Source organism: Coturnix japonica, chromosome 3 (genome assembly GCF_054131305.1).
Source record: "Coturnix japonica strain WE chromosome 3, WE-NBRP24, whole genome shotgun sequence".
In the NCBI taxonomy this organism is placed as follows: domain Eukaryota; kingdom Metazoa; phylum Chordata; class Aves; order Galliformes; family Phasianidae; genus Coturnix; species Coturnix japonica.
In genome coordinates, this window is record NC_140665.1 from 54,366,029 (window position 1) to 54,392,763 (window position 26,735).

The following is a 26,735-nucleotide window of genomic DNA, read 5'->3' on the forward strand; positions in this document are numbered from 1 at the left end:
GGTTGTCAAGGAGACTTCCTTAAGATTTTTAATAAAATACAATGTTTAGTGTCACGCAAACTATGATCCCTCAGTGTTTTACATAAAGACAATATTTAAGAGTATTCAGTATGTGAGGAAAAAAGTTACTGCTTAAGTATTAGATTTTAATAATGGTGTACCCTTTATTTTCAACAGGACTATCACACAGATGAAAACAGAGTACTGAAAAAAGATCCACAACAGGATTACCACCTGGAATATGCCATGGAAAACAGTACTCACACCATATTGGCTTTTAGAAGAGAACTTCACACTTGTGATCCAAATGATAAGAGCATAACGGTGAGATACTCTGCCTGTATGTAAAGAGATGAAATAATTAACACAGAACAAGTGTATACCTGGTTATGATGCTAACTACTAAAATCTCACTGGATAAGTTCACTTAGGGAACTTGTTTATTCAGCTCTCAATGCACTTTCCAAAGTGTCTATTTTATCAAATCAGCCAGATAAAATACTTTTGTGTTAGTTTTATTGAGTTCTTATATTTTATTTTCAACTTTCTTTGTTCTTCCACGTCAGTGCATAATGTTCTCTAAAAAGTCATATGCCGTGTGAACCCAAGAGTGGAACAGGTACCCCTGTGCCTTCAACTCCCGTATCCCGTGTTTGTAATCATTTGGGAGATGTCAGCTTGTGAAATACTTTTTAGGTCTTAGACTGATTTGTATTTGATGTTAAAGCTGGACTTTTAGAAGAGTTTTGAACATGTATAGTTTGAAGGTATTTTTTGTTTCATTTCCATATTAAAAATGAGGAGGTCAGATAATCTTGTGATACAGCTTTGTGATACAGCTCTTTCCATGCCTGGTAAATATTTTTCATAGGAAATTCTTCTGTTGTCGTAGTGACTGCTGTCCTTTATAAACATAATTTTAAATTATATGAAGTTGATTATTTTCATATCGGAAGTGAGAGGCTGTAGAGATCTGAAAGACTTCTCATGCTTTGGCTTGTTTACTACTATTCATTTTGGAAGCATTGCAGTAGTAGTTCAACATGATTGTCATTATGTGTGTTTTCACAATATATGCAATAACAACATCATGAGCTAAAAGATAAAGCAATTGCACAGCTGTATAAACTGCCAGATTTCCATATGTCAACGGTTCTGTGGTTTTTGCATCTGCTCCAAATTGTCTCAGTGTAACTTAACATTCTGAGACCCTTCAGTGTTTATTATTTTGTCTCACTGGGTGATTATTGCAATCTGAGAATGGTTTACAGAGAATTAATCTGCATTGTAGCTGCAAATATTTTTAAGATGTAAATCTGTTCTATAGCTGAATGTCTATTTTTCCTAGTGTATAGGGCCAGCAGTTCACAGAAGGTGCTCAGAACTTTACACAGGCAAGCCTGGAAGCTGTTTTGGCGGGGCAGCTTCTGACTACGAGTCAGAGGAGTGCCATCTCTACAAAAAATACTGTGTGTTTAGTTGGTTGCCTCCTTATGAGTCTGTTCTGCTGTTATCAGATATGACTCAAATGTGCCACACTACTGAAGGAAGCTACAAGAGGAATTCAAGTTTCGTAGATCCACGATGAACTATGAATATAAGCTTGATTATTTTTTGATAAGAATTTGTATCACAGAATATCCTGAGTTGGAAGAGACCCATAACGGTTACCAAGTCCATCTCCAAGATGATGCATCAGCCCATGAGAGCTTGCTAACATGCTTTCTCATCCCCAAAAGTACAAAGTCAAAAATGATATAGCTCTCAAATTCAAGAGAATGATTTATTAAATCATGAATTTAGTTCATTATTTTCTAAGTTCTTTGCAATTGTGTCAGTAGCTGTTTTCTTCTCATTACTGTTGTTCAAACACAGCAGCTTTTACATCATATCTATCTTAGGAATTGCATGAACTATCCAAGAGCATATTGTTCCCATTCCTTATGTGTTTTTGTTTGTTTGTTTTCCAGGAGAGTACAGTGCGGGTAATATGGGCCTACCACCACAAAGACTTGGGAGAGGCAGGTCAAAATTACCATGGTTCTACCCGTGGTACAAAGAGTTTACGTTTACTGAACCCTGAGAAAGCAGAAGTCTCACCTGCCTCTTTGTCATACTTTGACCTGACCAACAAAGACGTAAGTTAGTCTGTGTTTTGGGTTTGTGTGGGCTGAGGTGGCAGCCCAACATCTGAGCTCACACAGCAGGACAGTATAACTTTTATAATATTGTTTTCTTGCCCTTTTCATTAAGACAGGTGCCTGTACCAGACAAGGATACAACATATTGGTGTCAAATGTTTAAGATCCCTGTACAGCACGAGAAGCACCATGTCACAAAGGTGAGGGATTCTGATTGTGTGAATCCAGGTTAAATATTTATGTTTTTGTGTTTAGAGGAGTTCAGGTGAGAATGATGGCTCTTCAGATTCAATAATTGATTGCACTTTGGAAATTTGTTTCACCACTTGTGGACTAAAAACAAGACTTCTTGAATGTCTTAACAAACACAGGGAAAATGTATGTGTGTTCTCCCAGGACCTGGTTCTGATGCACCCTAAAAATCAGCACGTAGAATGACAGAGATTCTTTCTTTCTCCTTTTCATGTCCTCTCTCCCTTAGGAAAATACTGCTGAAAGTTTTACCACTGTTCATAATTGTGTTTGGCAAAAACATGTTTGTCTAAAAGCTTGTTCCATCAAGTTTTTGCTATATGTAAGAATGTCATGAATATCTTTTAAAGGAGAGAAGGAGAGTAATTTTAGATTAAAAAATAAATAAAAAGCAGAATTTTGTTAAAATAAAGGGCCATGTTATATCATCTGAGCACGGTGTTCATTATCTTTCATTGTGTAAAAGTCAAATATTGCCAAAAAACCAAACAAACTTGTTATAGTTTGAATAAATTAATTAACATAAATGGTTGTAGATGTAGATTATGTAGATGCTGATTCTTGAGTTATTCTTATGAATAAATCTATGGAAGTCTCAAATAGGTTTAACAGCCACAACTGGGCTTCTCTCTTCTCTGCCATTCCTTTTGTCTTTCAAATGTCTTTGCTTATTTCATAATAATGTATTTTTTGAAATGTCAGTTTCCTCAGGAAAGCACAAGATTTTAGTGATGGCAAATGTCTTAGGAAAAAGACTTAGCAGCCAGGGTAGAGGCTAAGATTTCAAGCCAAGAGGGCAGTTGTCTCTAGTTAATGAGTGCCAGATTCTGAATTTAAAAGTATTTTTAACCTCCCTTCTGCTGTTAGGCAGAACATCTTCAAAGCATTTAAAAATGTCTACAAGCTAATAGTGTACCAGCTGGTTGAAGTGATGATGCTTGGTCTTAGGATGTATCTACAGTGTTTTGGATTAGGAGCACACCTTTGAAGTGAATCTTCAAGTTGTTCTTTCTCACTTTGAGATGGTTGCTGTCATTAAACAATTGTGGAGATCATGAAAAATGAACAGTAAGATGTGCACCAGCAGAGCAGTGAAAGTACTCCAGGCATAACCCATGAAAAACTTCTGATTCTGGATAATGTGGATGTCATCGTTTTCCTCTTCTGTTCTTCTCCTTTTCCATGTTTTTGGTGTTTATCTTCTTTGTGGGGGAAGGGAGGACAGGGGAGAAGAAAAAAGGAAAAATAAAAAGCAATACTGAGCGGAGTGACTCTCTGAGCAGTGAGAAGCTCTTTTGCAGATTTCCCAAGGTGCTGCCTTTGCTCCCCAGAGAGCTTTGGCACAGTCCTCTACTTGAGTTCTCACAGGAGTGAGCTATGATTGCATTAAGGGACTTGTTGGAGTGGGTTTTGAAGGACTAGGCTTTCCCCTTAGCAGAAGATAAATAAAGAACTAGCACAATATCTCAAAATCAATAGAAAATAAATGATGCAAGTTCTTATGTGTTTTCTTTCTCCTTACATAATATTCATGCTACTTTCCAAGAACCTCAAGTAATGTGAAACAGCATACTTTCATTGACTGTTCTTGATCGAGGACTACATGACATGTAAATTCTTCAGGAGATAAGATCGTAATCTTACATTCATCTCAAAGGTGGAATGAGGACATGGCTGAGTAACTTCTTCTGCTGCACTTTCCAATGGATAACAGCCTCTGTGTGGTGATGGGACACTCAGCCAGGTTTAGGATGGCTCTTTTAAATCTTCCTTTGTTTCACAGATCTGCAGCTTCTTCTGTAGGGCCTTCAGCCTGGAGAAGAGGAGGCTCAGGGGAGACCTTATTGCTCTCTATAACTTCCTCAAGGGAGGTTGTAGTGAGCTGGGGGTTGGCCTCTTCTCTCGTGTAATCAGTGATAGAACTAGAGGGAATGGTTTTAAGCTGCGCCAGGGGAGATTCAGGCTGAACATTAGGAAGTATTACTTCTCAGAAAGAGTAGTGAGGCATTGGAATGCACTGCCCAGGGAGGTGGTGAAGTCACCAACCATGGGAGTGTTCAGGAAACGTTTGAATGTTGCATTGATGAATATGATTTAGCTGGGAAGTATTGGTAATGGTTCGACTAGATGATCTTCTAGGTCTTTTTCAACCTTGATAATTCTGTGATTATGTGAAGAGAATGCATCTTCCTATGTGTCTCTGCAGTGCCTTTTGCTATGAAATCTTTCCTGGTGCCTTCAGGATCTCCTGGAGAAACAACTCACAAAACTGGTTATAAGGACTTTATGCCACCTAAGAAATAAAGCAAATTAAGATGATTTCTCAATAGCTGGGCATTATAGTGATAAAGGTTGTTCAGATTGCAACTGTTACCAGCTACCAAGCTGTTTTTATGAGGCTGATGGAGTACATTACTTCCTCATCTTCAAGCAGCGTGCCTGGTGGAGAGGTAGCTACTTGGAAAGTTCTTCCAAAAGTTTTAACTCTTCTTATGTGTTTATGTTAGCAGAACCAGTTATCAGGGTAACAGATCTATACTGAAAACAATGACATGCAGAAGAGATGAAAGGGGCAGCTTGGATGTAGTAGCTGACAGCCACCTTCCTTCACATTAGCTCTGGTGCCATCCTGCAAGAAGCTATCGCAGGGTGCAGACTCTGGCAGCCCTTCATGTAGCAGTATGCATTGCTGCCTGCTGCAGAATCCCCCTGCAGCTAATTGTGCATTTGCCTGTTCTGCTGCTTTGAGCTCCAGGCTGTGGTATGCATGTCAGGCTTCCTACCCTACAGGGATTTCATTTTCCTTACAAATGGAAGTTAGCTGTGAGCTTTCCCAGAAGCAGATTTCTTAGAAAAAAAACATTCTGTTTATTAGTCCACAGTTTTTGGACAAGGGCTTCAGGATAGCCCTTGCTATCCTGATCTTTGCTGTGCTCTGTAAATGTTGTTTTGCTTGGTCCTGAGTGTGCCTCTTAATCATATTGCTAAAGCTTTCTGGATTCAGTGACTGCACCTGGAGAAGGCCCCTGGCTCCAAGAAGGACTTCTCAGAATGAGGGAGGAATCCACGGGTGAAGCAGGCAGAAAGACAGACACACAGATAGGTATGCTCATGTGCTGGCCTCCCCATGAAAAGGTGTCTATTTCCCTGCATGGAGGGCAGGTCCTGCAGGTGTGGTGAGCCCTACAGACAGACAGACAAACAATGCTGTGCAGGGCTGGCAGCAGAGACCTAGGGAGGGAGGGACACTTAATCCTGCATGCACAGAAATGGTTCATTGTAAGTCTCCTTAGCATTTTCCTTCCAGTAAGTTAGTTAGCAGCAGCACACTCACTTCTGAAATGCTTTAATTTTTGTCCGTCCTTTAATGTCTGTTTTTCTTGATTTTAGATGTACATACCTATGTATGCATCGACACGTCTGTGATTCCTTTTTTTCTGCCTACTTGCTAAATTTGTTTTGCTTACCGTGAGCTGGCAACACGTAGATGTTTACCAATGTCATGAAAGTGGAAATCTGTTTTACATTCATAAGAAATACTTCTCAGTATTTTAGCAAATGCAGCTCTTGCTATATTTTTGAAACCTGCTTTCAGTGCTCTTTCTGCTCATAATTTTAAAGATACAGCTCTTTTGTTGCTCATCTTTACTTTAGATGCCAATGCTCTATGTCTTCCATTTGCTTCATTTAATCATATTACTTATTGATATTACTGCCTCCGCTAAGATTTGTTGCTTTTTGTTATCTCAGGTGTCCTGTGTGCACTGCTGTTTTTCCTGATGCAATTTAAATAAGCTTAAAATATGGTAGATCCTCTACTGTCCCTACATTTTCTGCAAGTTCTCTACACCTGTAGTTTTTCCCTGCCATATTGTGTAATGGGATGTGTGAACTTCTGAAAATGCCTATTACCCACTGGTGAGGGAACAGTGCCTATAATCTACCTGCCAGATGAGCTGTAATCAATTTGCGTCAAGTTTTTCAGCTGCAATGTACAGCGTGCCCATGCTAGTTTCAGCACTTTTTGTTTTCCCACTTTACTTTCTTCTTTGAAACAGGCTACATTTTCCTCAGGGAAAGTAGTTCCCAAGGCTTGACTAGTGATAATCTTATAGACAAAAACATGCCTGACATTGCATTTCACTATTAAAAGCAGGAAAAACACTTTATGTAAAGTATCAAATGCTATAGAGTACTTGGGTCATTTAGGTGTGTCTGCATACCTTTTCCCTTAGAACTGCTTATTTCCCTGCAGTTCTGAACTTCCTAATTTTTTTGAAATCAGTGTTAAGAGTGGAGGAACACTGGCAAAAGGCTCAGGAGCATAAAATACTTCAGATTCTGTAGGAGAATTTTTAGTGGAAAGCCCAGTTTTGTAGGGTATTCAGAGCTGGCAGTGAGGACAGTAGGTTGCATTTTGTAAGCCCTTAAACTATTGGATTCCATGTTGAGGATTTGGTGGTATCTTTTCAGTATGCCTCATGTATATTAAATTAAACTCAGCCAACTTATTAAAGACAAGATTTCCAGTGATAAAGATGGGCTGCCTCTCATCTAACTTGACCAATCTACTGGTCTGAGCTAGCTTAGTTGTCAGTGGCAAAAATAGCTGCTTAAGTCATCCTAGAGTAAATGTCTAAAATAGATGAGCTCAGACATTCCTCGTATGACTCAGTCTCTCTTCATTGACTGAGAAGAGAGAACCAGCCTGTGTTACATACGTAGCTCTCAGATGGCTGAATTAGAGATGTGTCCAACCAAAATGTCAGGGTTGCAATGAGATCAACTCTCCCCCCCCTTTCTTTTTTGTTGTTTTCTTAATTTGCCCTTAGGAAAAAAAAAATGTTTTTCTCAGCCACAACAACATGTAATTTTTTGACAATGAGCTGAAGATATGGATAGTGAAAACAGGACAAACATAACCAGAAAAAAGTATCATTATTAAGCATCAGTTTAGAAGTGTTACATTGGGAATATTTTTATAGAAGTATCAAAGTTTCCCATTACTGATCCCTTTAGAAAAGGGACCTTCATTTCAGTTAAAGAAGGGCCTGTATTAGAGCGCACCAGCAGCTGCCAGTTAATCTTCATGTTCAGTTTCAGAGCAATCTCTGATAAGGAAGTAAAAGCTCCAAAAAAACTTGTTGCCAAGGGTAACTTTGCTTTTTGACAGTGGAATGCTTTAGTAATACCACAGACCCCAGTGTGAAAATACAAAGGGACTCCAGTTTAGGAGACTGATTGATTGAAAGCCAGAAGGGCAGCTTGTAGCCTTTGGTACCTAAATAAGAGTACTGATTTTTAACTTGAGTGATACCAGACAGTAACTGCTTGTTGTTCTCTGGCTTGAACTTTTACGTTTTGCTAAATGCGATAGATAATTCAAGCAAATTGCATCATGCAGCCTGAAACAAACAAATGTTCTGTGTTGTCCTATATGTCCCCCTGCAAAGCAATTTCAGCCTTGACAAATTAGACTGATGATGAAATGAACTCTTATGCTGCAGAGCTTGCAGGCTCTCTGCCCTTTGGTTTGGAGGGCTCTCTTCAATCCTAAGTTAGGTTTGTAGTGTTACAGACTCATATATCACTAAACTGACTAGAAAATGCAATTTTCCCAAGCAGCTCTCTCAGGAAATAAAAGAACTGCTGTCTTCTCTCATATTCTGCTGAATTATTTCATATGTAAAATCATTTCATACATTAATATGTGATCAAAGATGAAACTACATATTACCACAGATTTTACTGTCAGACCAAACTTAGTATTTCTTAGTGGAATGTATTCTTGTTTTGTGGTAGTCTTCTTTCATTTCCTTCTATATCTTTACAATAGGAAAACTTAAGCTATGCAGCTATTGCTGCATTAGCTATTCCATATTTGGTATGCAAAAATAATCTATTTCATTTCTGGCATCAACAAACTTGAATATCTAGTTAATTTAATATAGTTTCATTTTCTTCTTCTTCTTTTTTTATTTCTTTTTTTTTTTTTCCTTTAATTAAAACTGCATCCATCCGTCCATCATAGCAATGTATTCACTAGCATGTAGTTGGAAAATACATACTTTGTTAAGTGAAAGTTAGAAGTTATGTAAGTTCTAGGTGCATATAATCGTTAGATGAAAGGAACCTTAACTATGACTAAAGGTGAGAATGGGGAATAGGAAAGATTTTGTGAAATCTCTCTGAGGTGCACCTCTGTTTCTGAGGTGTTTAGTAGAGAACTGTTATTGATTTAAAGTAGCTTGGTTAGGTAGCATACTGAGAAGATAAAAAATCCTACCTAGCAATTGTCTGCAGTCATCCTATACATGCTTCTTACTGTAGCAGGTAATGAAATATTCCCAAGAAAACATGAACCTCTGATGAATAAATGTAAACCATCTTCTGTGCAAATGGCAGAGCAGCGGGTTCACAGGTATCAAAATCTGACTTGGTGGAGCTTACACAGTATGAAGTGGGCACCTGGGTAGATCACAAAGCACATCTACTTCTGTCCTATTAACTTCTTGGTATTGCCTCTTATGATTAACTTTCTAATCCAGACAAGTCATGTAGTAACAGTATCCTAACCAGATTTCCAGTAGGGCCACACTCAACTGATCCAGTGTAATTTACATGGAGAAGAAATTTCATTCTAACCATAAGAATTGTTCTCTCTTCAGTTCCCAGCTCTCCCTCTCCAAACCTAGATTTAGTTGCTGGTGAAGTTTTCAGAGAATAATGCTGGAATATCCCCTCCATTCCTGCTTCTGCATCTGCATACATCAGTTACAGTTATGACCAGAGCATAGATTCATTGTCAGTAATAACAGTGGGAAAATAAGTTGGTCAGACAGTATCAGTCCACCATATCCCCACATAGCATGTCAGCTGACAAAGATGACAACTGAACTGCAGGTAGATAAATCAACGGTTTCTGTTTGCACCATGGTTTAAGTGAAGTTTTAGGTGGTATACAAATAACTTATATCTTGGCCTAATTATAATTTAGCAAACAAACACACAACCCTAACCTGAGAAAATAATAAGTTTTGAGTGAGTTATTGTAAATTGGAAAATGAGTGCTCCTCCATCTTTTTTTTCCCCCCATTTCAGTGACTTTGCCTTTGCTATATCTGAAGTTGTTTGGACTGAAACTGTGTCTTTCTGTTTTGTAAACTGCCAGTTGCAGTTGTGATTTCTAGAGAATTATGAGCATATAATTTTAATATAATATTCTTACGTAACTTCCAAAGACCATGTTGTCTGAAAATGGCACTTGTTTCATGACTTTATGAGTTCTGTTGATGAGTGTTGGAGCAAGAGTATCAGGACTTGGATCAGGGTGAGAAAATGTGGAAATCATGATATTAATGGAGTCATAATGTAACCTCACACAGTACTCAACAACATATATTTTACAAATCATCTCATGTCTGTCTGTCTGTATGTAAAACCTGTAAATAAAAAATTTAGACAGTATGAACAGTAGTTCCTGTTGTGCTGACTTGGGAAGCTGTGCCAAATCAGTGTCATGAGACATGCATGTTTTATCCACTACTTTCATTTCAGTAGACTTGAGGTTCCAAAGAGTGCAGGCTGGCAACTGCTGTTCTCATTCTGTATCCACGTGCTTAAAGTCTTTCCCATGTGTGTTTCTTTCCTTCACTTCTTCTTCACAGAAACCAGAACTTTGTTCACAGAAATGTATTAACCTATGCCTGTGCATTTGTAAAACACAAAGCAGACATGTTGGAAATTCTTATGCATTCTTTATTCAGTAGAGCTTCTTGTTGCTTCCCAAAAAGGAAAAGTATGATGTTATTAAATTATGATCAAAGGGAAAATTTTGCAGTACAATAGAATTATTTTTTTTTCCATTGCTAATCTCAAAGAAACAGCTAGACATCACTGTGCATTAATAGTGATTTCATGAAAAAAGGGAATACCAGCATTACTTATGCTATTCTAATTACATGTTCATCTGGGATAAATACAAAGACTTTATAGACTGTTCACGTTGGCTTTAGATCTGAAAAGTATTTGGTTACATATTACTTTATTATTATACTGTTTTCCCAAGAAAATTATGATGTTACTGATTAATTGCCGATTCATTCTGTTTGGTGTATGTTAGCTTTGCTGAAAGACTCTGATCATACTGAATACTGCAACTCTCTGCCCATGTTCATGTTGCTTAGGAGTGTAATGAATTTATTGTCAGAAAGTGTAACTGAATGAAACACGTCTTTTCTTGACCCAAGCTTTTTATCAGATTGCTCCTCAGGGTTATAATTTTTAACTGTTGCTAAATGTGTTATCTTATATCTTCAGACATTCCTCAGGCAGAAATAGTTTTTTAATGTATATTTCTTTTGAGGCATATTTCTTTTGGATTTAGTCTAAATTACTGCGTGCCTTTCAGATCTGAACTTTTTGTGAGTGGCAAAGTTCCAGGCAATTAATTAGGAATGAGAATTTAGGAATAAACTTAATGGCAGAGAGAACAAGGAGCTCTAAATCCATCCCTAATTCTCATTTTAAAATGTTTTGTTTTTCATGTTTATTGTGTTGTTTGATTCCTTTCTCCTAATTAGAATATTTAAGTTGTTCCTTATACTAACCTATAGAAATTCCGGCTGTACAGTGCAATCATTAGCATTTCTTTAATCATGGTGATTCACGAGAATGGCAGGATTTGTGTGAATTCTAAGGTACAGCCCCCTCTCCAACTAACAGGAACAGTAACTATCATGAAGGCCTTATTCTCTTCCAGTGAGCATTCCCCAGCTTAAATCTGCAGTATGGTAATTAGCTCTTAATGTGGTATACTAATAAAATTTAAATATGAGCCTTTGCTGAACAACACAGTCACTGAGTAAACAAATCCTTTCTTCTTTACACCAAGAACAGGAAATATCTGTGCTTTGAATAAGATTTTCCACTCTTGTGGTAAGGACTTGTTTCTCCACATTGATGTGAGAATTTTTATGTGTTTTAAACCAGTTAAAACAAAATGCCAACAATATAACTTAAATAAGTAAACAAACAAGTCAGCACTGTTATTTCAGTTTTGGATTATATCTTGTATTTGAATCTTGCTTTGGGGGGAAAAAAAACCAAACAACACAGGTATATTAAGGACAAATCATGCAAATTTAAATGCCTTAACTTGTATGGAACCTCTATTTTTGGTCTGGAAAATTTCCATCCTCCAAGGAAACCTTACCTAATCACATTATTAAGGTGGGGGTGGGGATAATTGCTGTTGCCTGTGCTTTTTTCTCTTTTGTATCTCTTTTGTGTTAAAGCGTAAGAAGCCATACGTATCAGTAGCAACACTAGTAACATTTTCTCCAGATAAAAGCTGTGAAAATAATTTGAATGAATATTTTTACATTTGGAGAACAATTCAAGATATGCAATAATGCCTGAATGTAGAGAACTGCCAGTGAAACAATAGACGTGGCTTTGCTAAGGCTCCTGCAAGTCATTCACCAAAATATACAGCTTTTTATGTAAACAGAAGTATTTAAATTCAGATCAAGTGAATTTAAAGGATTTTGTTACTAATGACTGAATTTAAGATCTGAATTGTTCAGCAAGAAAAACAAACAGACCTTTGGCTACAGATGATAGGGCTGATCTCAGTAAAGGTTAGGCAGCTAGCCCGTGCTTGACTGCAGCCTGTTGAGCATTTGAGGTATCTCTTTCAGCCCTAACTGTTCTATGGCATTAAGTTAATGCTTTCTGACAGATGGGGTTGGGGGCTGGGAGGGTGGTCCCTGCCTGACCCCAGGATTCCTGAACTTGTGGCTGAAAGTCTGCAGCAGATTAGTGTTGCAGACATGATGCTGGCCTAGACAGGCTTTCTTCCTGACATGAGATAGCTGTTGGGGTTAAAATCCTGGCCTATCCTGGAGTCATAGACTTAGATTTCTCTCCTAGCTCTAGGGCAAGTTTCCAGCTCTTGGGCTTTTGCTCAGCTCACCTTCAGTATGTCAGTGCAAGAACCAGTCCGAGGCAGAAAGCAACTAGTGTTTTTTCTGTCTGAAAATGTACATGAAAATCAAACCATATTATTGTTGAGATTTTTTATTTTATTTTATTTTATTTTATTTTTTTTCTGGAATACACAGAGTTTTTATTGCCAAAAAGTCTCAACTTTATTGAGCCAAGTATTTCTACATGTTTGCTTTTCTGAGGAAAAATCTTAAACCTTCAGTGAGATGTCATAAATAAACATTTGTTTTCTCCAAAATTGCATTTTTGGGGAAAAAAATGGAAAAATCTTGATGACATTTTGAACTTTGAACTTCTCTAAATAGGACAATTACTGAAATATACGTACATGGTATACATCTGTGCAAGAAGTACTACCAGAATAACCAGTAGAAAGGTGGTGGTTCTTCCCAAGGTTGAATATAGAATGCAGAGAGCAAAATCCTTGGCCTCTGTTTCAAAGTTTCTCTATAGTAAACTCAGCCAGCACTTAGTTTCAAAACCATCACTTTTTGGTCTGAGTTTAATCAAGGACATGGCAAACTCAATAAAATAACCAACCACAGACTAGAAACAATCTTAGACATAACAGTGCCAGGACAAAATCTTGTGTCAAATTTTTATTCTCAGTTTTTGGGTGATAGAAAAATGTTGTTCTTCTGTGTTGCCAGAGGCTACATACACAAAGTGTTATATAAGGCTAAGGCAGTCATTTATAGTGGCAATATGCCATGCTATAGTGTCTTTCAGTTAGTAGAGGTGACGGTAGGATGCTTGGTGCTTTATAATGTTCTCCAGAGGGACTGGGAGATCTTAGTAGCTTGATAGTTGTATTGCTGAGGTCACTTTGCTGAAGACTCTGGGCTGAAGTGCACCTGATCTTTTTAAAAGCCCATTCTCTCTCGTTTTCAGTATCTCAGGTGTAGTTGAGGATTGCATACCTTTTAATTAGTTGCACGTTTCCTGGCATGGTTTTGACCACTGCTGAACATCTAATGCCCAGGTATGGTTGAGGCAATTCTATCACCAATTTTTAGAGCTTAGCTTCATGAATATATGAACATGGTATCACAGGTAGATTCAAAGATAAGAATCATCTGTGGTTGGCATTTATTAGTGTACATATGGCCAAAGGAGATTAAAAATTGCCATGTGATTATGTAACAGATTAATGGAAGCAGATTTTATTTGAACACTTCAAAATGTAAAACTAAGTTGAAGCAAGCTTTTGAGCTTGAAGAAATAAAATTACATTTTAAAATTACATTCCTGTGTAGAATTACCATTGCAATAGGACCAAAAACCTGTTGCCATTTTTCATACACAAAAATAAACTCAGTATTTTATTTTCTTAAGTTCAGTGCACTGTAGTTTGTAATGTGGACACTACGGAGAGACTTTGGAGATAGTTTACTGACTTTCATCATTCACACAAACAGACACAAAGAACAAACCACAGCTGTAACATCAAAGAAAGCAAAGCAAATAAAAAAAAAAGGAAAAAGAAGAGAACAAGCAAGAAAGACATTCAGCCTTCTGGAGATATTTTTCCTTGTAGGGAATCTAACTTAGATTATGCTCTTAGAAATGCTCTTTGTGCTTTCATCCTCTTTAATGTGTCTCACATTAGAATCTTGACCCTGCTTATCAGCAGCTGGAGATGCAAGCCTCTATTATGTTACAATTTTTGCCTGTTAGTTCTTTGTTTATTTTTTTAAGAAACAAAGACATGTTGTATGTTCAACTCATGCATTAGGCAAAAGGATAATAGAAAACATGGAAGAGAGGAAGTAAAAATTGAAGTTGATTATTGCAGGCATTCTTTGTTCAGGTATTGTAGACATGTTGACTGGAATACGGTTTCTGTTAAGTGTAGAGTGGGAAACATGTCTTAACTAATTTAATTCGATAATGAATTGAAAAATTGTTATTTTGTGTTTTGAAAGTCAGTATTTTGAGAAGTGCTGAGGGATACAGTAATTACATGTGGAGCTCCTTAAAAGCTCTCCACCTGCCCCATCAGTCATGCCACTCAAACTCCATAACCATAACCCATAATTTTGGTTGTAAAAGGCATTGCCTTTATTTTGCATGATATCTCCTTCTCTGGGACCCTGATTTGTTGTGGTGGGTGAGTATAGTACATCCATTGCTTTTTTACCTCTGTCAGAGGGAGTCAGGTTTGTTCACGTATGTCAGTGTACTCAGTTAGAAAGATGTTTCATCCAAGCTTTCAGAAATGGTAGAAAAGATCTAAAACGTAAATTGTCATGAATAATAAAAGAGCAGATTCTTTTTGCAGGTTTCATGAAAAGCGAGGGAGGGTGATTTTTGGGTATCCACTTATTTTTCACAGATCCAAATGCTTTCAGCACTTGGTGGACACAGGGCTTTTGTTATCTGAGCCCCTGGCAGTTATGAAATGTCAAGCAGAAAATGCACTTTGCCTGCAGGTGAAGAAGTCAGTGAGGTGCCTTGGCAGTAGTGCACTATCTCTGCAGGCTTATTCATGGCATGGCAAAGAGATGAACCCTGACAGCTGGTTCTTCCTTGTGTTGCAGCTACAATTAAGGCACCACAGGTCAACCTCAAAGAATGGAGTAAAATTGGAAAACTAGTGTTTTAAACAACTATATGCTATATAACTATATAACTATATATATATATATATATATATATATATAAATAACTATAACACTCTTTAAGTTTTTTCAGATGTTTTCCCTTACTGCGTTGGCTAACAGGAGGTGAAAATGAAGGGCTGACTTCCATTTTCACTACAGTATTCTGATTTGCTCAGGTACTGATAGATGAAAGTGTAATTCAAGTATCCCCTTACACTACAAGTACAAAGTAAACAAGCCTATGTATAAACAAGGTATCAATAGAAAAGAATTCCTTAAATCTCTAGAGTTTATTGACTACTATGCCTACTTTTATCACTTTTTTTTTTTTCTGCATTTCTCTCTGCCCTAATTTGCCTTAGTAAGTTACTATCTTTTCATAAATATTGTAAAAGTAGCACTATTTCCCCAGAGAAGCATACAAGACATTTATAGTGACTTACAGCATTGGGTCATTATTGTTGTGTCTGGAGAGCTGCAAAAGTAATCTTTAGTTTAGTTTTCATTTCTGTGGTTTGGGGATAAAATACTACCAGAAGCCAAAAAACTTTATGCTTAAAAAATTCAAGTAGTTGGAAACTTTGAATGTGTGCATAAAACAGTACACATTTTGTAAATGAATGCCTGTAATTACAGTTCAAGACTGATACAGAGCAATTCATAATATTAATAACCTTGTAGAGGTGAGTCCAGCTAATTATGTCATCATTCATTGGGGCTGCAAGTACTCTGGAAACAAGGCCACCCTGATCTAGATATTCAAATGTAGATACCTACTCTTGCAGCTGATTTTAAATCCGGGACTGCTTATGTGTACATTTAAATGCATGTGGTTTGTTAGTTTTAGATACTTAGTGGTTTGTTAGATTTGGCTCCATGTTTGAGGAACTCTGTCATTGTTCATCATTTTTTGTAGGGCAGGCCAGAAAACAAGAAATTCTGTTTATTGAAAAAAAAATAGTGAGATTTGGGAATTTCTTTTTTTCTTGGAGCAAATGAAGCTGTACAGATGTTCTTGTGGAAGGAGAGAGAGAAAGAGGGAGGCAGTTTAAAGAACCTTCTCACACTATAAGCTATAGTGACAAACTGGCTGAGTAAGTAGGGCAGCACTCACCTGGGGTGCAGAAGTGGCATGTTTAAATCCCTGATCCAGATAACTGCTAGAATAAGGGGTAAGATGTATGTTTTAAATATTATTTTCCGCTGAGGTTATTCCACTTATTAAGTATAACTATATTTACTGGGTCAGAGAAAGGGAACTTTGCACTACAGCAGGGCTTGCTCATTTTCAGTTGGGAACAATGCCTGTGAACTTCAGGGAGGTGATCTAAGTGAGTGATTTCTACTCATGGGTTTTCCCTACATTTTTATAAGGTTTTTTGACCCACTCCCAGCAGTTTCTTTTTTATCTCTCTACTTGTTGAAAAGGAAAGAGAGAAGCTGGTACTTTTCTAAACTCTAACAATAAAAATGTATGAAAGGTCTAAATTCACTGCCACTTTTCATTATTTCTTGGTGCATCTGAAGTATGAGATGTCCTACAAAATACACTGGAAAGATGGTTGTTTTCTGTTTTTCTTTTCTTTACTAAAGAAAGCTGAACAAAACTGTCTTCTAATGTTTTTATTTAGGTATCTGACACTAAGACATCAGTGACAGGATGTGAGTTTCTAATTTTGGTGATGTCCCATTGCTCTGAGAGGAAGTTGGTTCTGAAGTAGTGATTGTAAGCACAGCAGGTGTTGAGATCTTGTAGCAGCACACAGAGCTATCAAGTGTTTGGACAAAAATATTCCTTTTTCTTGGTAGATACAGAGATAGCACTCCCATAATCAACTCTCTGACTAATCCATACATTATGTGGAAATTCTGAATTCCCATGACATATGCTACTGTTTAATGTATAAGCTGCCATGATGATTAGTATTTGGATGAATGCACACATATATGAAAAAGCAAGGAAAGGAGCAACATCAGTATGAAATGGACATCTGAATCTCTGTCAGTCAGCCTCATATAGTTGAGTATTAACTCTTATCTGATGGGAAAACTGACTCTTAACGCCTTTTAAAAATATTTTTATTCTCATGAAAAAGTAACATATGAGAATGGTATTGCTAACTAAAATAGGGATTACTGAAAACAGTACAGAAGATTTCTTGTGAAGCCTTTTGGTTTTGCCGTTAGAACAAAACTTTGGTGTGTCACTGCAAGTTGGCACCCTTCCATTGACTTCTAAGGTGGGTGGTTTGGGGTTGTGCACTTCTTGGAAGACGTACACATAATCAGCAGCAGCTGGACTCCCCAAGTGCATGACTTCAATGGTACTTTGTGGATTTATATCAACAAAGGTGGTCTTTATATGTTCTTCTGCCTGCCCTTCCTCTTCTGTAATTGCTTCAGTGGTTTGAAGAATATACAGAGATAAATTCCTGTGACAGTATTGTGCTGAAAATATTTCAGTAAGGTAAGAAACTCTTACCCTGCTCTTGTTCCTGGGATTTTTGTTCAAAATAAATAGATTCAATTTTAGGATTTATATATGTAGGTGGTTTTTTTGTTGTTTGGTTGGTTTTTTGTTTGTTTGTTTGTTTTCTCTCTGCTTAAGATACCTTTGCTATTAAAATGCAATACTGCATGGGTACTTGCATCTTAAATGTTGCATTGCTAAACTTTAGATTTCTTGTAAAAACGTTTACAGAAGATGTTCAGCTGACTTAACTTAAAGGAGATATGACAGACTGGGATGCAGCCTTTGAAAGTAAAACAAGGGGAAAACTCCTTTCATTTTAAGATAGTTTTTTATATGCTGATGTTTTGTGGATCTTTCTGAAAAGCAAAGTAAATTTTTTCAGAAGTATTCAGGGTTGCCTCAGGGATGTCATCACTGACAGAGATGATTTAACATCATCCATCCACAGACAGAGCAAGCACTGGGTTGTTTTTTAATTCCAGAATGAAATTTTAGACTACCTTGAAGTTCAGTGGTCAAATTATACTGGGAGCACCCCTGCAACACTCAAGAACCCTCCAGCTCCTCACTGCCACAAGCAGACTGGAGCACCCAGCCTCTGAGGAATGTCTTAATAATGTTTTTACAACTGAGCAGATTATAAATTCTAAATTTTCATAGATGTCTAAAAAATATGAAAGTCCATCTTGAGCTGCTGAGGAATGTGGGGTTATACCTCTGGGCTCCCCCTAGATGTACAGAATGAATAGGCAACTCTTGTTCAAAGTAGTGTAAAAGAGGCAGAGATGAGGCTGAAAAGCTCTGTGCAGTTCTGATACCAAACCTGGTTTAGCTGAGCAGACATTCAGCCGGCTTATATGTCAGGCATGCTGGAATATGGCTACACAGGGATGGTCATGGGAAAGGACAAGTGACAGTACAAGGCTGGGTTGGTAGAAGAGAGAAAGGACAGATGGCAACATAGCTTTAGTCGAGACACAGGTTTTCCTTTCTGTTCCCTGTTGATGCACTTAAATGAAGATGTTTTTAATGGTTGGGGTTGCAGAGTGCTGAAATAGCATCTTAATGTAGCAACAATCTACATTTGAGTATTCTCTTTAAATATAAGTGCACAGTGTACTCTGTAGTTCTATCTGCATACATATATTGAAACAATCATATCTGAGACAGATTTATATTTTTTTCCTTTTCTTTTTCATTCTGCCTTTGACAGGTTGAGCCATTGATTCAGAAGGGCCATGAGAACCTGGTGCACCACATCTTGCTCTATCAGTGCAGCAGCAACTTGAATGACAGTGTCCTGGACTACGGGCATGAGTGTTACCACCCCAACATGCCAGACTCCTTTTTCACATGTGAAACAGTCATTTTTGCATGGGCCATTGGAGGAGAGGTAGGACGAATGGCTATCTAGTGTGCTTCATGAAGTGGGTATCAGTAGGGTGTGTATCATAATGAAGGTTCCTTCTTGTACGTTAGTGACTTCTTCATCTGTCTTTTTTTAAGGTTATACAATCAGTCTCTAACTGCTTCAGCACCAAGTCCTCAACTTCTAGTTGGCTTTCTAAGTGCTAAATACAGTGAACTTCTTGAGCGACAAGCTTAAAGTGATGAAAAAAGCATAGATCAAATCTATGCTTTAAGTAAAAAAAGATGACTGGGAGCATAGAAGTCTGTCACCATATCATCTTGTCCTATAAGGAATGCACTGCTTTCAGCAATGAAAATAAATATCTGTTATCTGTGGAGAATGGCAGAATTAAAAGCAGTGTCTGTAGGTGACATCAAAGGTTTTGCTAGACATAGATCTATTTCATTTTGCACCCCAATCAGCACCTTGTTTGTAGTACTTCCCCACTAAGGAGTAATATTCTGAAATTTCCTTCCCAGACCTAGAAGTAAACATTTCAGTGTAGAAGTGATTGTGTATTGCTGCAGAGCCGTCATAATGAATGTTTTGATTGTGGCAATGGGATGTATCTCCTGAAAACATAGTAGATGCCATGCTAACCCAGACTCTGACTTCAGCTTATTTCACATGCTAATTTAAACTGCTGTTAATGTTTTCAGCTGACATAAGACAGAATTACTGCCAGATGAAGCATCCCAACCTTTCTTTACCCCTTTCCTTCACTGTTTGCCAGCTCAGACTTGATGTGGGCAAAGAGAGGGACTGAGGAGATTACAGTTTCTGGAGCCTTTGCTTGCCAGCCTGCAGTCCAGAAACTGCTTCTGAGTGTTACAGTGTAAGGAAGCTGGAGCTGCTACTTGTACAAACTGAAAGAAGCTTAATCCACTATGAGCATTATCTCTGATGTACACTTTGTGCATTTTTGCCATCAGCTATGCTCTGACCTAGTACTTTCAACTTTCTTAATCTAAGTGAAATAAAAAATTCATATAAATACCTTATCATTTGACAACTGTTACAGAAGCTTTTGCAAGGATGCTCCTCTTGTTAAAGATCCACAGAGTGCAATCTGGAAGATCTGGGTTACACCCAAGTTTACTGGAGTACTCAGTGCTTCAGTTTATGCTTATGTAGCATGAAGATCATAATACTTGTAACTCTATACTAAGATTAATTTTTGAATGTCCATCAAGAACCGGAAAATTAGGATCTCACATTGCATATAAAAATAGGATCTGTAACATAGTATGGGGCAGATTCATTCCTCATAAAGTGAGTAGAGTAAATGAGCTCACCTATAAGATACCGGTGTTTTGCTTTGAATCAGGCATGAGCTTCTGAAACAAATCTCCCAGTTATCCCCACTTATCTAAGCTCCTCTGTTAGTAACTTCATCCTATTTGGGAGGATGAAGTTTAATGTTTGGGTGTGAACCCAGCACTTCTCAACAAAAAATGGAATTCAGTGCATAGAGACTGACTGTAGAGATTGTCCAAGGAAAGCAGACTGGAGACAGTGAGTCTAGCACAACCTGTTGCACTGTATTGATCTATTTCTTTCTCACTAATGTGCATGTTACCACAAATAAGTTTTTACTGTTGAAATTGTTCTGTTTAAAATGCAGTGGTTTGTGCAGGAAAAACAATCTAATTATGAATGACCTCTGTATTCCCTGCAAGTTACTGCTTTTGTAATCTAGAAGCATTTAAAACGTAGATTCACTTTTTCATAAGGATTTTATTGTCAGACTAAATGCTGAATAATGCACTGCTTATACATCTCAAATGGCATTTCCATTTTCCACTCAAGCAATAAGTAAAGAATAAATAATCACAAGATCATAAGATAATGCAGGTTGAAAGGGACTTTGGTAAGCCTCTAGTCCAGCCTCTTACTTGAAGCAGGGTCAGTCATAAGGTCAGACCAGGATGCTCAGGGCTTTATCCTTTGGCAAACACAAAAGCTGTCAATTTATACTGGCCTAGTTATTTAGTGCATGCAGTATTAATAAATATATTATGCTACAATGTCACATTCAGAAAGTTTTAAAATAAATGATGTTTATAAATTGTATCATTTATATGACTGTATAATTGCAAAGCAGTATTTGTATTCATATATAAAAAACTCTTAACCATGGGAAAAGTTCCTTAGCTCAATGTGCATGTGTTGATTCCAGGGCTTCACCTACCCTCCCCATGTTGGATTATCCATCGGCACAGCAGCTGACCCTCAGTTTGTTCTTATGGAGGTGCATTATGACAATCCGACATACACTGAAGGTTTGTACCCTCCTGTTCTGTAAAATAAGCAATACTGTAAAATGTACTCATTGCATCACACTGCAAATAGAACAGATGCAAAGCTGAGGCTCATTTTCCCCTTCTTGTTATTTTCTGGCTCCTGTGTTATCCTTATTGCACTAAGAAACATAGCCTGAAGCAAGTGGGGGAATCAGAGATAACAAAGAATTGTGGACCAGGTGAACACACCTATTATCAAGACATTCTTTGTGTTATCTCTCTCTTTATTCTTTGCTTTTGCTTGGAAGTCCAATCAGACTGAGAGACAGTAGCACATCAACCAGACTGCAAGATAGCATCACAGAGAACAAGCCTTTTATAAGCTTTGAAGTATTTTTTAATACATCTGCCTCAACTGCGGGTAATTTCTGAACATAAAACAAAATTCAGATTGTTAGCCATTCATTATGTAAAAATAGTTTATCTTAAATAATAAGCTTCTCTTTTATAATGGTATTATTTTTTTTAATCTTCACCCTAAAATTTATTTATATCTAGAAGAAACAAAAGGAAGTTTTGTTTTCCCTTTGTGAAACTGAGACGCTCAGAAAATCTAGAATACTTCAAAGCTCACTTTTGAAAAGTTCAGTAATGTTTTCTGTTTTTATGCAGAAGTTTGTTGAGATTCTATGCCTAAGGATATGCTGATTACTGGAATAAATGAACTGGGTAAAATCCACTGCACAGTGTACTGGTTCTGTACAGCCCCATGCATTTAAATAAAATCTTCTGTGTTGACTGGGGCATTCCATCGTACTGCTATTCTCCCTCTTTATGATGTCTTCGAAGGACTTTCTTAAAATTGTTTTATTTAATGACAGTCTTTCACCCTTCAACATGCATATTCTTATGTGATACAGTAAGTGGAGACACTCAGGATCAGGCTGGAAGGGGCTCTGAGCAACCTGATCCCTGTTTGTTTCAGGGGAGCTGGACCAGATGATTTTTAAGCTGAAATGATTATATGATTCTATCCTTGGTAAAACATGATTTCCCATCAAATATTACCTGAAAGCTCAGTACATCGTGCAGAAAACCTCTTTTCAAATTGGACCATATCCCTAAATTTATCTTTTTATGTTAATTGACTGTGATGTATGATTTTGTCTTAGCTTAAATGACATGTACAAAATCTGGCAATCGGGAGTTTTATTTCCTTTGTAAGAAATGGGTGCAGCTTTGCCATGTTGAGATAGTCCCATGTGAATACAGGTCTCACTGAAGACCTGGGAATATTCGGAGATCATTGGCAGAGCAAGGTGTGTGCTATCCAGATGGTTTATCTTGTCCCTGGTTAAACACACAGCATAAGATTGTCCCAGGAGAGGGAGGGGGAGAACCCAACTGTTTTTGCTGCAGGTGGGATTCTTGAGTTCTCCCACCCATCCTGCCACCAGATCACCTTCACCATTGTTTTCCCATTTTAGGGTCTGTGTTTTCCCAGTTTGGGTCTTGCAGTTAAGCCAGCAGCCTCACCTCTGCATGTGGAGTAATGTTTGCCTAAGTGACTCAAATTCATAATCAGTGCTGGCACCTGGTCAAGTTCAGAAATGTATGAACTGGTTCTTGCTTGGCAGGTTCTGAATGCTTCTTTTTCAGCGACATCCGCTTTTAATTTGAAAGATATCTTCTTTTGAGTCTGTTTATCAAAAACTCTTAGATATCACAAAAATTTCTGGCATTTAGATGTTAGCAGGAGGCTTGAGGGGGAAGCACCACAACGGAAAAATCCAAGTTGATGGGATTACAAATAGCTTCAGTAAGAGAATGAATATAGGTTCCAAAATGAATTAACACTGATATGTGAGATAGTGTACATTAACTAAAATATCATGAACTGTATATTACAGACAGTCTCATAGTTCCCTGCCACTGGTAATTAGTTGTGCATAGCTCATAGCATTTGTTCCTTAACTTTTATGAACCACACTGTCGCAGGTGTCACAGTGACTGAGTAACTTAGCGCCTCCCGTATCCCTCTGTCATTTGTCCATCTTAAAACAGCCTGCTGAATTCGTACTGATGTAAAATTTGGTTTCAACCACTGCTATGTCTGTTACTTTTTTTAGAAGAATAACAGAGGAAGCCTCTTACCTTCTCTGAGATACTTGGCAGTGTTTTTGCATTTTTGATTTCAAGGCTGAAATTTGAAAAAGAGCAATAAACAGGAAGGTAACAGATGAGATAACACGGAATTTAGGGCTTGTGCAACACAAAGCAATCTTTGTTTCTGCTTATGTCTTGCCTCATAAAAATAGCTAAGGCAAGATAAATAATTATAAAAACTTAGTGGATGGAGACAACATAAATTCTGAGTAGATACACAAACAAATGAGTGTGGCTAAACATCTAGATGAATGAAGTAGATTCATACCGTTCTCAGTCTTAAAGCTCACCCTTCCTACAGCAAGGTTTTGCTCTTTAAACCACTCTTGTAATCAAGAGAAATCCTTGAGGGGAAGATTAAATTCCAGTGCAGTTCTCTTGCTTTCTTTGTTCAGTGTGGTAGTATTATACTTAAATTTGCAATTTAAGAAGCTTTTTCTCATATTTTTTGTTGATGATTTCTTAATTGGGAAGACTGCAAAAAGGATGCGTTTGGTCATCTGAGGTACGCTGTGATGTGACAGGCAGTCTAAAATAGAGGGGAAAAATATTATTGATGGAGGAGCTTAAGGTGAAGGAACAGAATTCACAAGGAGAAGGTAACACAAGTCAAATACTTCAGGGGGAAAAAGAAATGCATCACCTTTAAGCTCTGCTTTAAATATTTCATTTTAAAACCATACATGGCAACTTCCGAGGTTTCATTGTATTGTATTTCCTTGTATTGTTTCTTATGCCTGCGATCTACTTTCTTTTCTATGACATCCATACTGGGTAAGTTAACAGAAGGAACATGGGGGCTTCCAGTAACATACATTTTTCATTCCTGTCTGAACACCGCAAATATCAGCATACCACCTTTAACGACCTTCTTGTGGGCTTCCCCGGTTTATTGCTTCCCACATATGGTTTGATTCATTTCCAGGTTACTGAGGTTGATTTTTCAATTTTCTTGTTAAAAATAAAAAATAAATAAAAATAGGACAAGCCTTGAAAAAATGTGAAATGATTGGATTTTAATTTTTTTTAATTATTTTTTTTTAATACTGATTTACTGCCATGTCTGACTGTGTCATTTTGTTGCAGGCTTGATAGATAATTCTGGTCTGAGGCTATTTTATACTCCAGTTTTAAGGAAATACGATGCTGGTGTTATTGAAGCTGGTCTTTGGGTCAGCCTCTTCCACAATATCCCACCAGGCATGCCTGAATTTGTGTCAGAGGGTCACTGCACGTTGGAATGTCTAGAAGAGGTATGCACACTGTCTGAAACTAGTGGCTTTCATGCTTAGAATTAGTTAAGGACAGCCTCTTTATCTCCTTGGAAAGATTGATAGTTGCTGGTTAACGAACCGGGTCAAAGCATCTGCTACATGCTGCCCTCCAGAATTTCAAGTCTTTAATCTAGGTGTTTGGGATGCCCGGTACTGTTTTACTGATCTGAGAAATATTGGATGATGCAGTGCTTGTGACAATTTAATTCTGTGTTTGGTATATAAACATACTTTGCTTTCCATGGCAAAGATGTTTGTAGCCTGAAATCACTAACCTAGGAGGACTGTTGAGAGTGAGTAATTAAGATATATGTGTGTGCAAAAGGCTCCTAATAGCAAAGTGAAAGTCTGAAAAATGTACTTAGACCAACCATAGAAACTAAAGATGACAGCAGGTTTTGTTCTTATGGCCCAAAGCACAAGATTATGCATTCATTAAACATTTGGTTTCACAAAGATAGCTACAATTTCTCTGTAGATAAAGGAAATAGTTTGAAATCTGTGATTAATATATCACAGGAGATTCTCAGGTACTCTGTCATTTTTAGAGAAAGGCTGGATCAACATCTACTTTGCATGATGTGGATTGGAATGAAGGGGCAAATTGCATACAGAATTTTGGCTTGTTCTTATTGGTGTTAAAAGTTGTTTATAATCATAATATATTTCCACTTAAGCTGGAGTAATCTATTATGGCATGGTTTCTGGTTTAAAGGCTGTGCGTGTCACATATTGCAAGAATAGATTCTTCTTTGGGCTCTAAACAGGAGAAATTTAGTAAATCCAAAGTTTTCATCTGCAGATCTCAGGTGTAATGGAAGTTGTATCAGATTTGTTGATTTTAAAATGTTTTTAACCAGCAAAAAGAAGTTTCAGATGAAAACCTACAGTATTTTACTACCCCTTGGCATGAAGATGGAAGTAAAGCATATTGTAATTGCAGCCTCTTAATATAAAGGTCTTCTTCTGGCACAGTGTTCATTCACAGATGCATATATATAAATATATATAGAGAGAGAAATCCATATTCAGTAGCATTGGCCAAGAACAGTAAAATAACGTGTAGGTTTTGATATAATACACTTAAAAGTCTTAATATACTGAGAATTATTGGCAGTCCAGTTGATTTTCATAAAAGCTGCGTACATTAGGAGTGAAAACGTGCGTTTTTTTTTGTTTTTTTTTTTTAATTAAAATAAATTTTAAAAAATCTCTAGGACAAAATCAACGTTTTTGCTTATTGAACTATTAATTCACATTCTGATTTAATTTTTCTCCAGACTGTATTTTGCTGTAAAATATGAAATGCATGGATTAATACATCTTCACTCTGCGTCACACTACATTGCCTCTAGGCATGCTGATGGTCTTGATTTCCCCATGCCAGGCTCTAGGTGCTGAGAGGCCTAGTGGGATTCATGTGTTTGCAGTCCTCCTTCATGCCCACCTTGCTGGCAGAGCCATCAGAATGCGTCACTTCCACAATGGTGAGGAGCAAAAGCTGCTTGCTTATGATGATGAGTTTGACTTCAACTTCCAAGAGTTTCAGTATCTAGAAGAAGAAAGAACCATCATGCCGGTATGGCAATCTTAATTCTTTTCCTGAAATTGTTTAAGAGATCACTTGCCTAACATTTACTTACACTTAGGATTAATTTTGTTACAGAATTTATTTGATATTTTGGTCCTTTTTCCAGTTACTGAAATAGACTCATGCATTAAAACTGCCGTGTCTCATGGGTATCTACCCGGTTCATTACAAAACTGACCTGAACCATCAGCTCATTCATTGGATGTCTTTGATGTCCACAGTTGCTTGATTTGAGCTTTGCTATCACAAATGCTCGAACAAAGCAGGAAATATAATTACAGGTGTGCCGGGTTGCACTTTTGTTGTGCATCCAACCAGATGAAGGATGCAAACACCACCATGGGGCTTTAATGAGCCCTTGGAACTAAGTAGCATATCACAAATATTTGTGCACAGCAAGTATTCACCCTTGCAAGTGTGTTAACGAATCAGCTAAATTTTCTCTTTGTTTTACATTTTTGTTTATTGTTAGGAATAAAATTCTAAGATTGCATTCCACATGAGATTTCACTGAGTAAACAAAATTTTGGGGAAGAAGAAATCATGGGATTCCATCTGCTGTTTTTGTGATAT

General features: G+C 37.4%; 1 protein-coding gene across 3 annotated transcripts in view; it reads left to right on the forward strand.

Moving 5' to 3' along the window:
- MOXD1 (monooxygenase DBH like 1) overlaps positions 1-26,735 on the forward strand; it is a 48,402-nt gene that overhangs the window by 11,696 nt on the left and 9,971 nt on the right. For all 3 annotated transcript variants that reach the window (XM_015858586.3, XM_085541615.1, XM_032443744.2), the window contains exons 2-8: positions 178-324; positions 1,971-2,138; positions 2,258-2,341; positions 18,691-18,870; positions 21,068-21,170; positions 24,384-24,550; positions 25,959-26,150. In XM_015858586.3, coding sequence (XP_015714072.2) covers positions 178-324; positions 1,971-2,138; positions 2,258-2,341; positions 18,691-18,870; positions 21,068-21,170; positions 24,384-24,550; positions 25,959-26,150 — 1,041 coding nt within the window. The remainder of the gene's footprint in view (positions 1-177; positions 325-1,970; positions 2,139-2,257; positions 2,342-18,690; positions 18,871-21,067; positions 21,171-24,383; positions 24,551-25,958; positions 26,151-26,735) is intronic.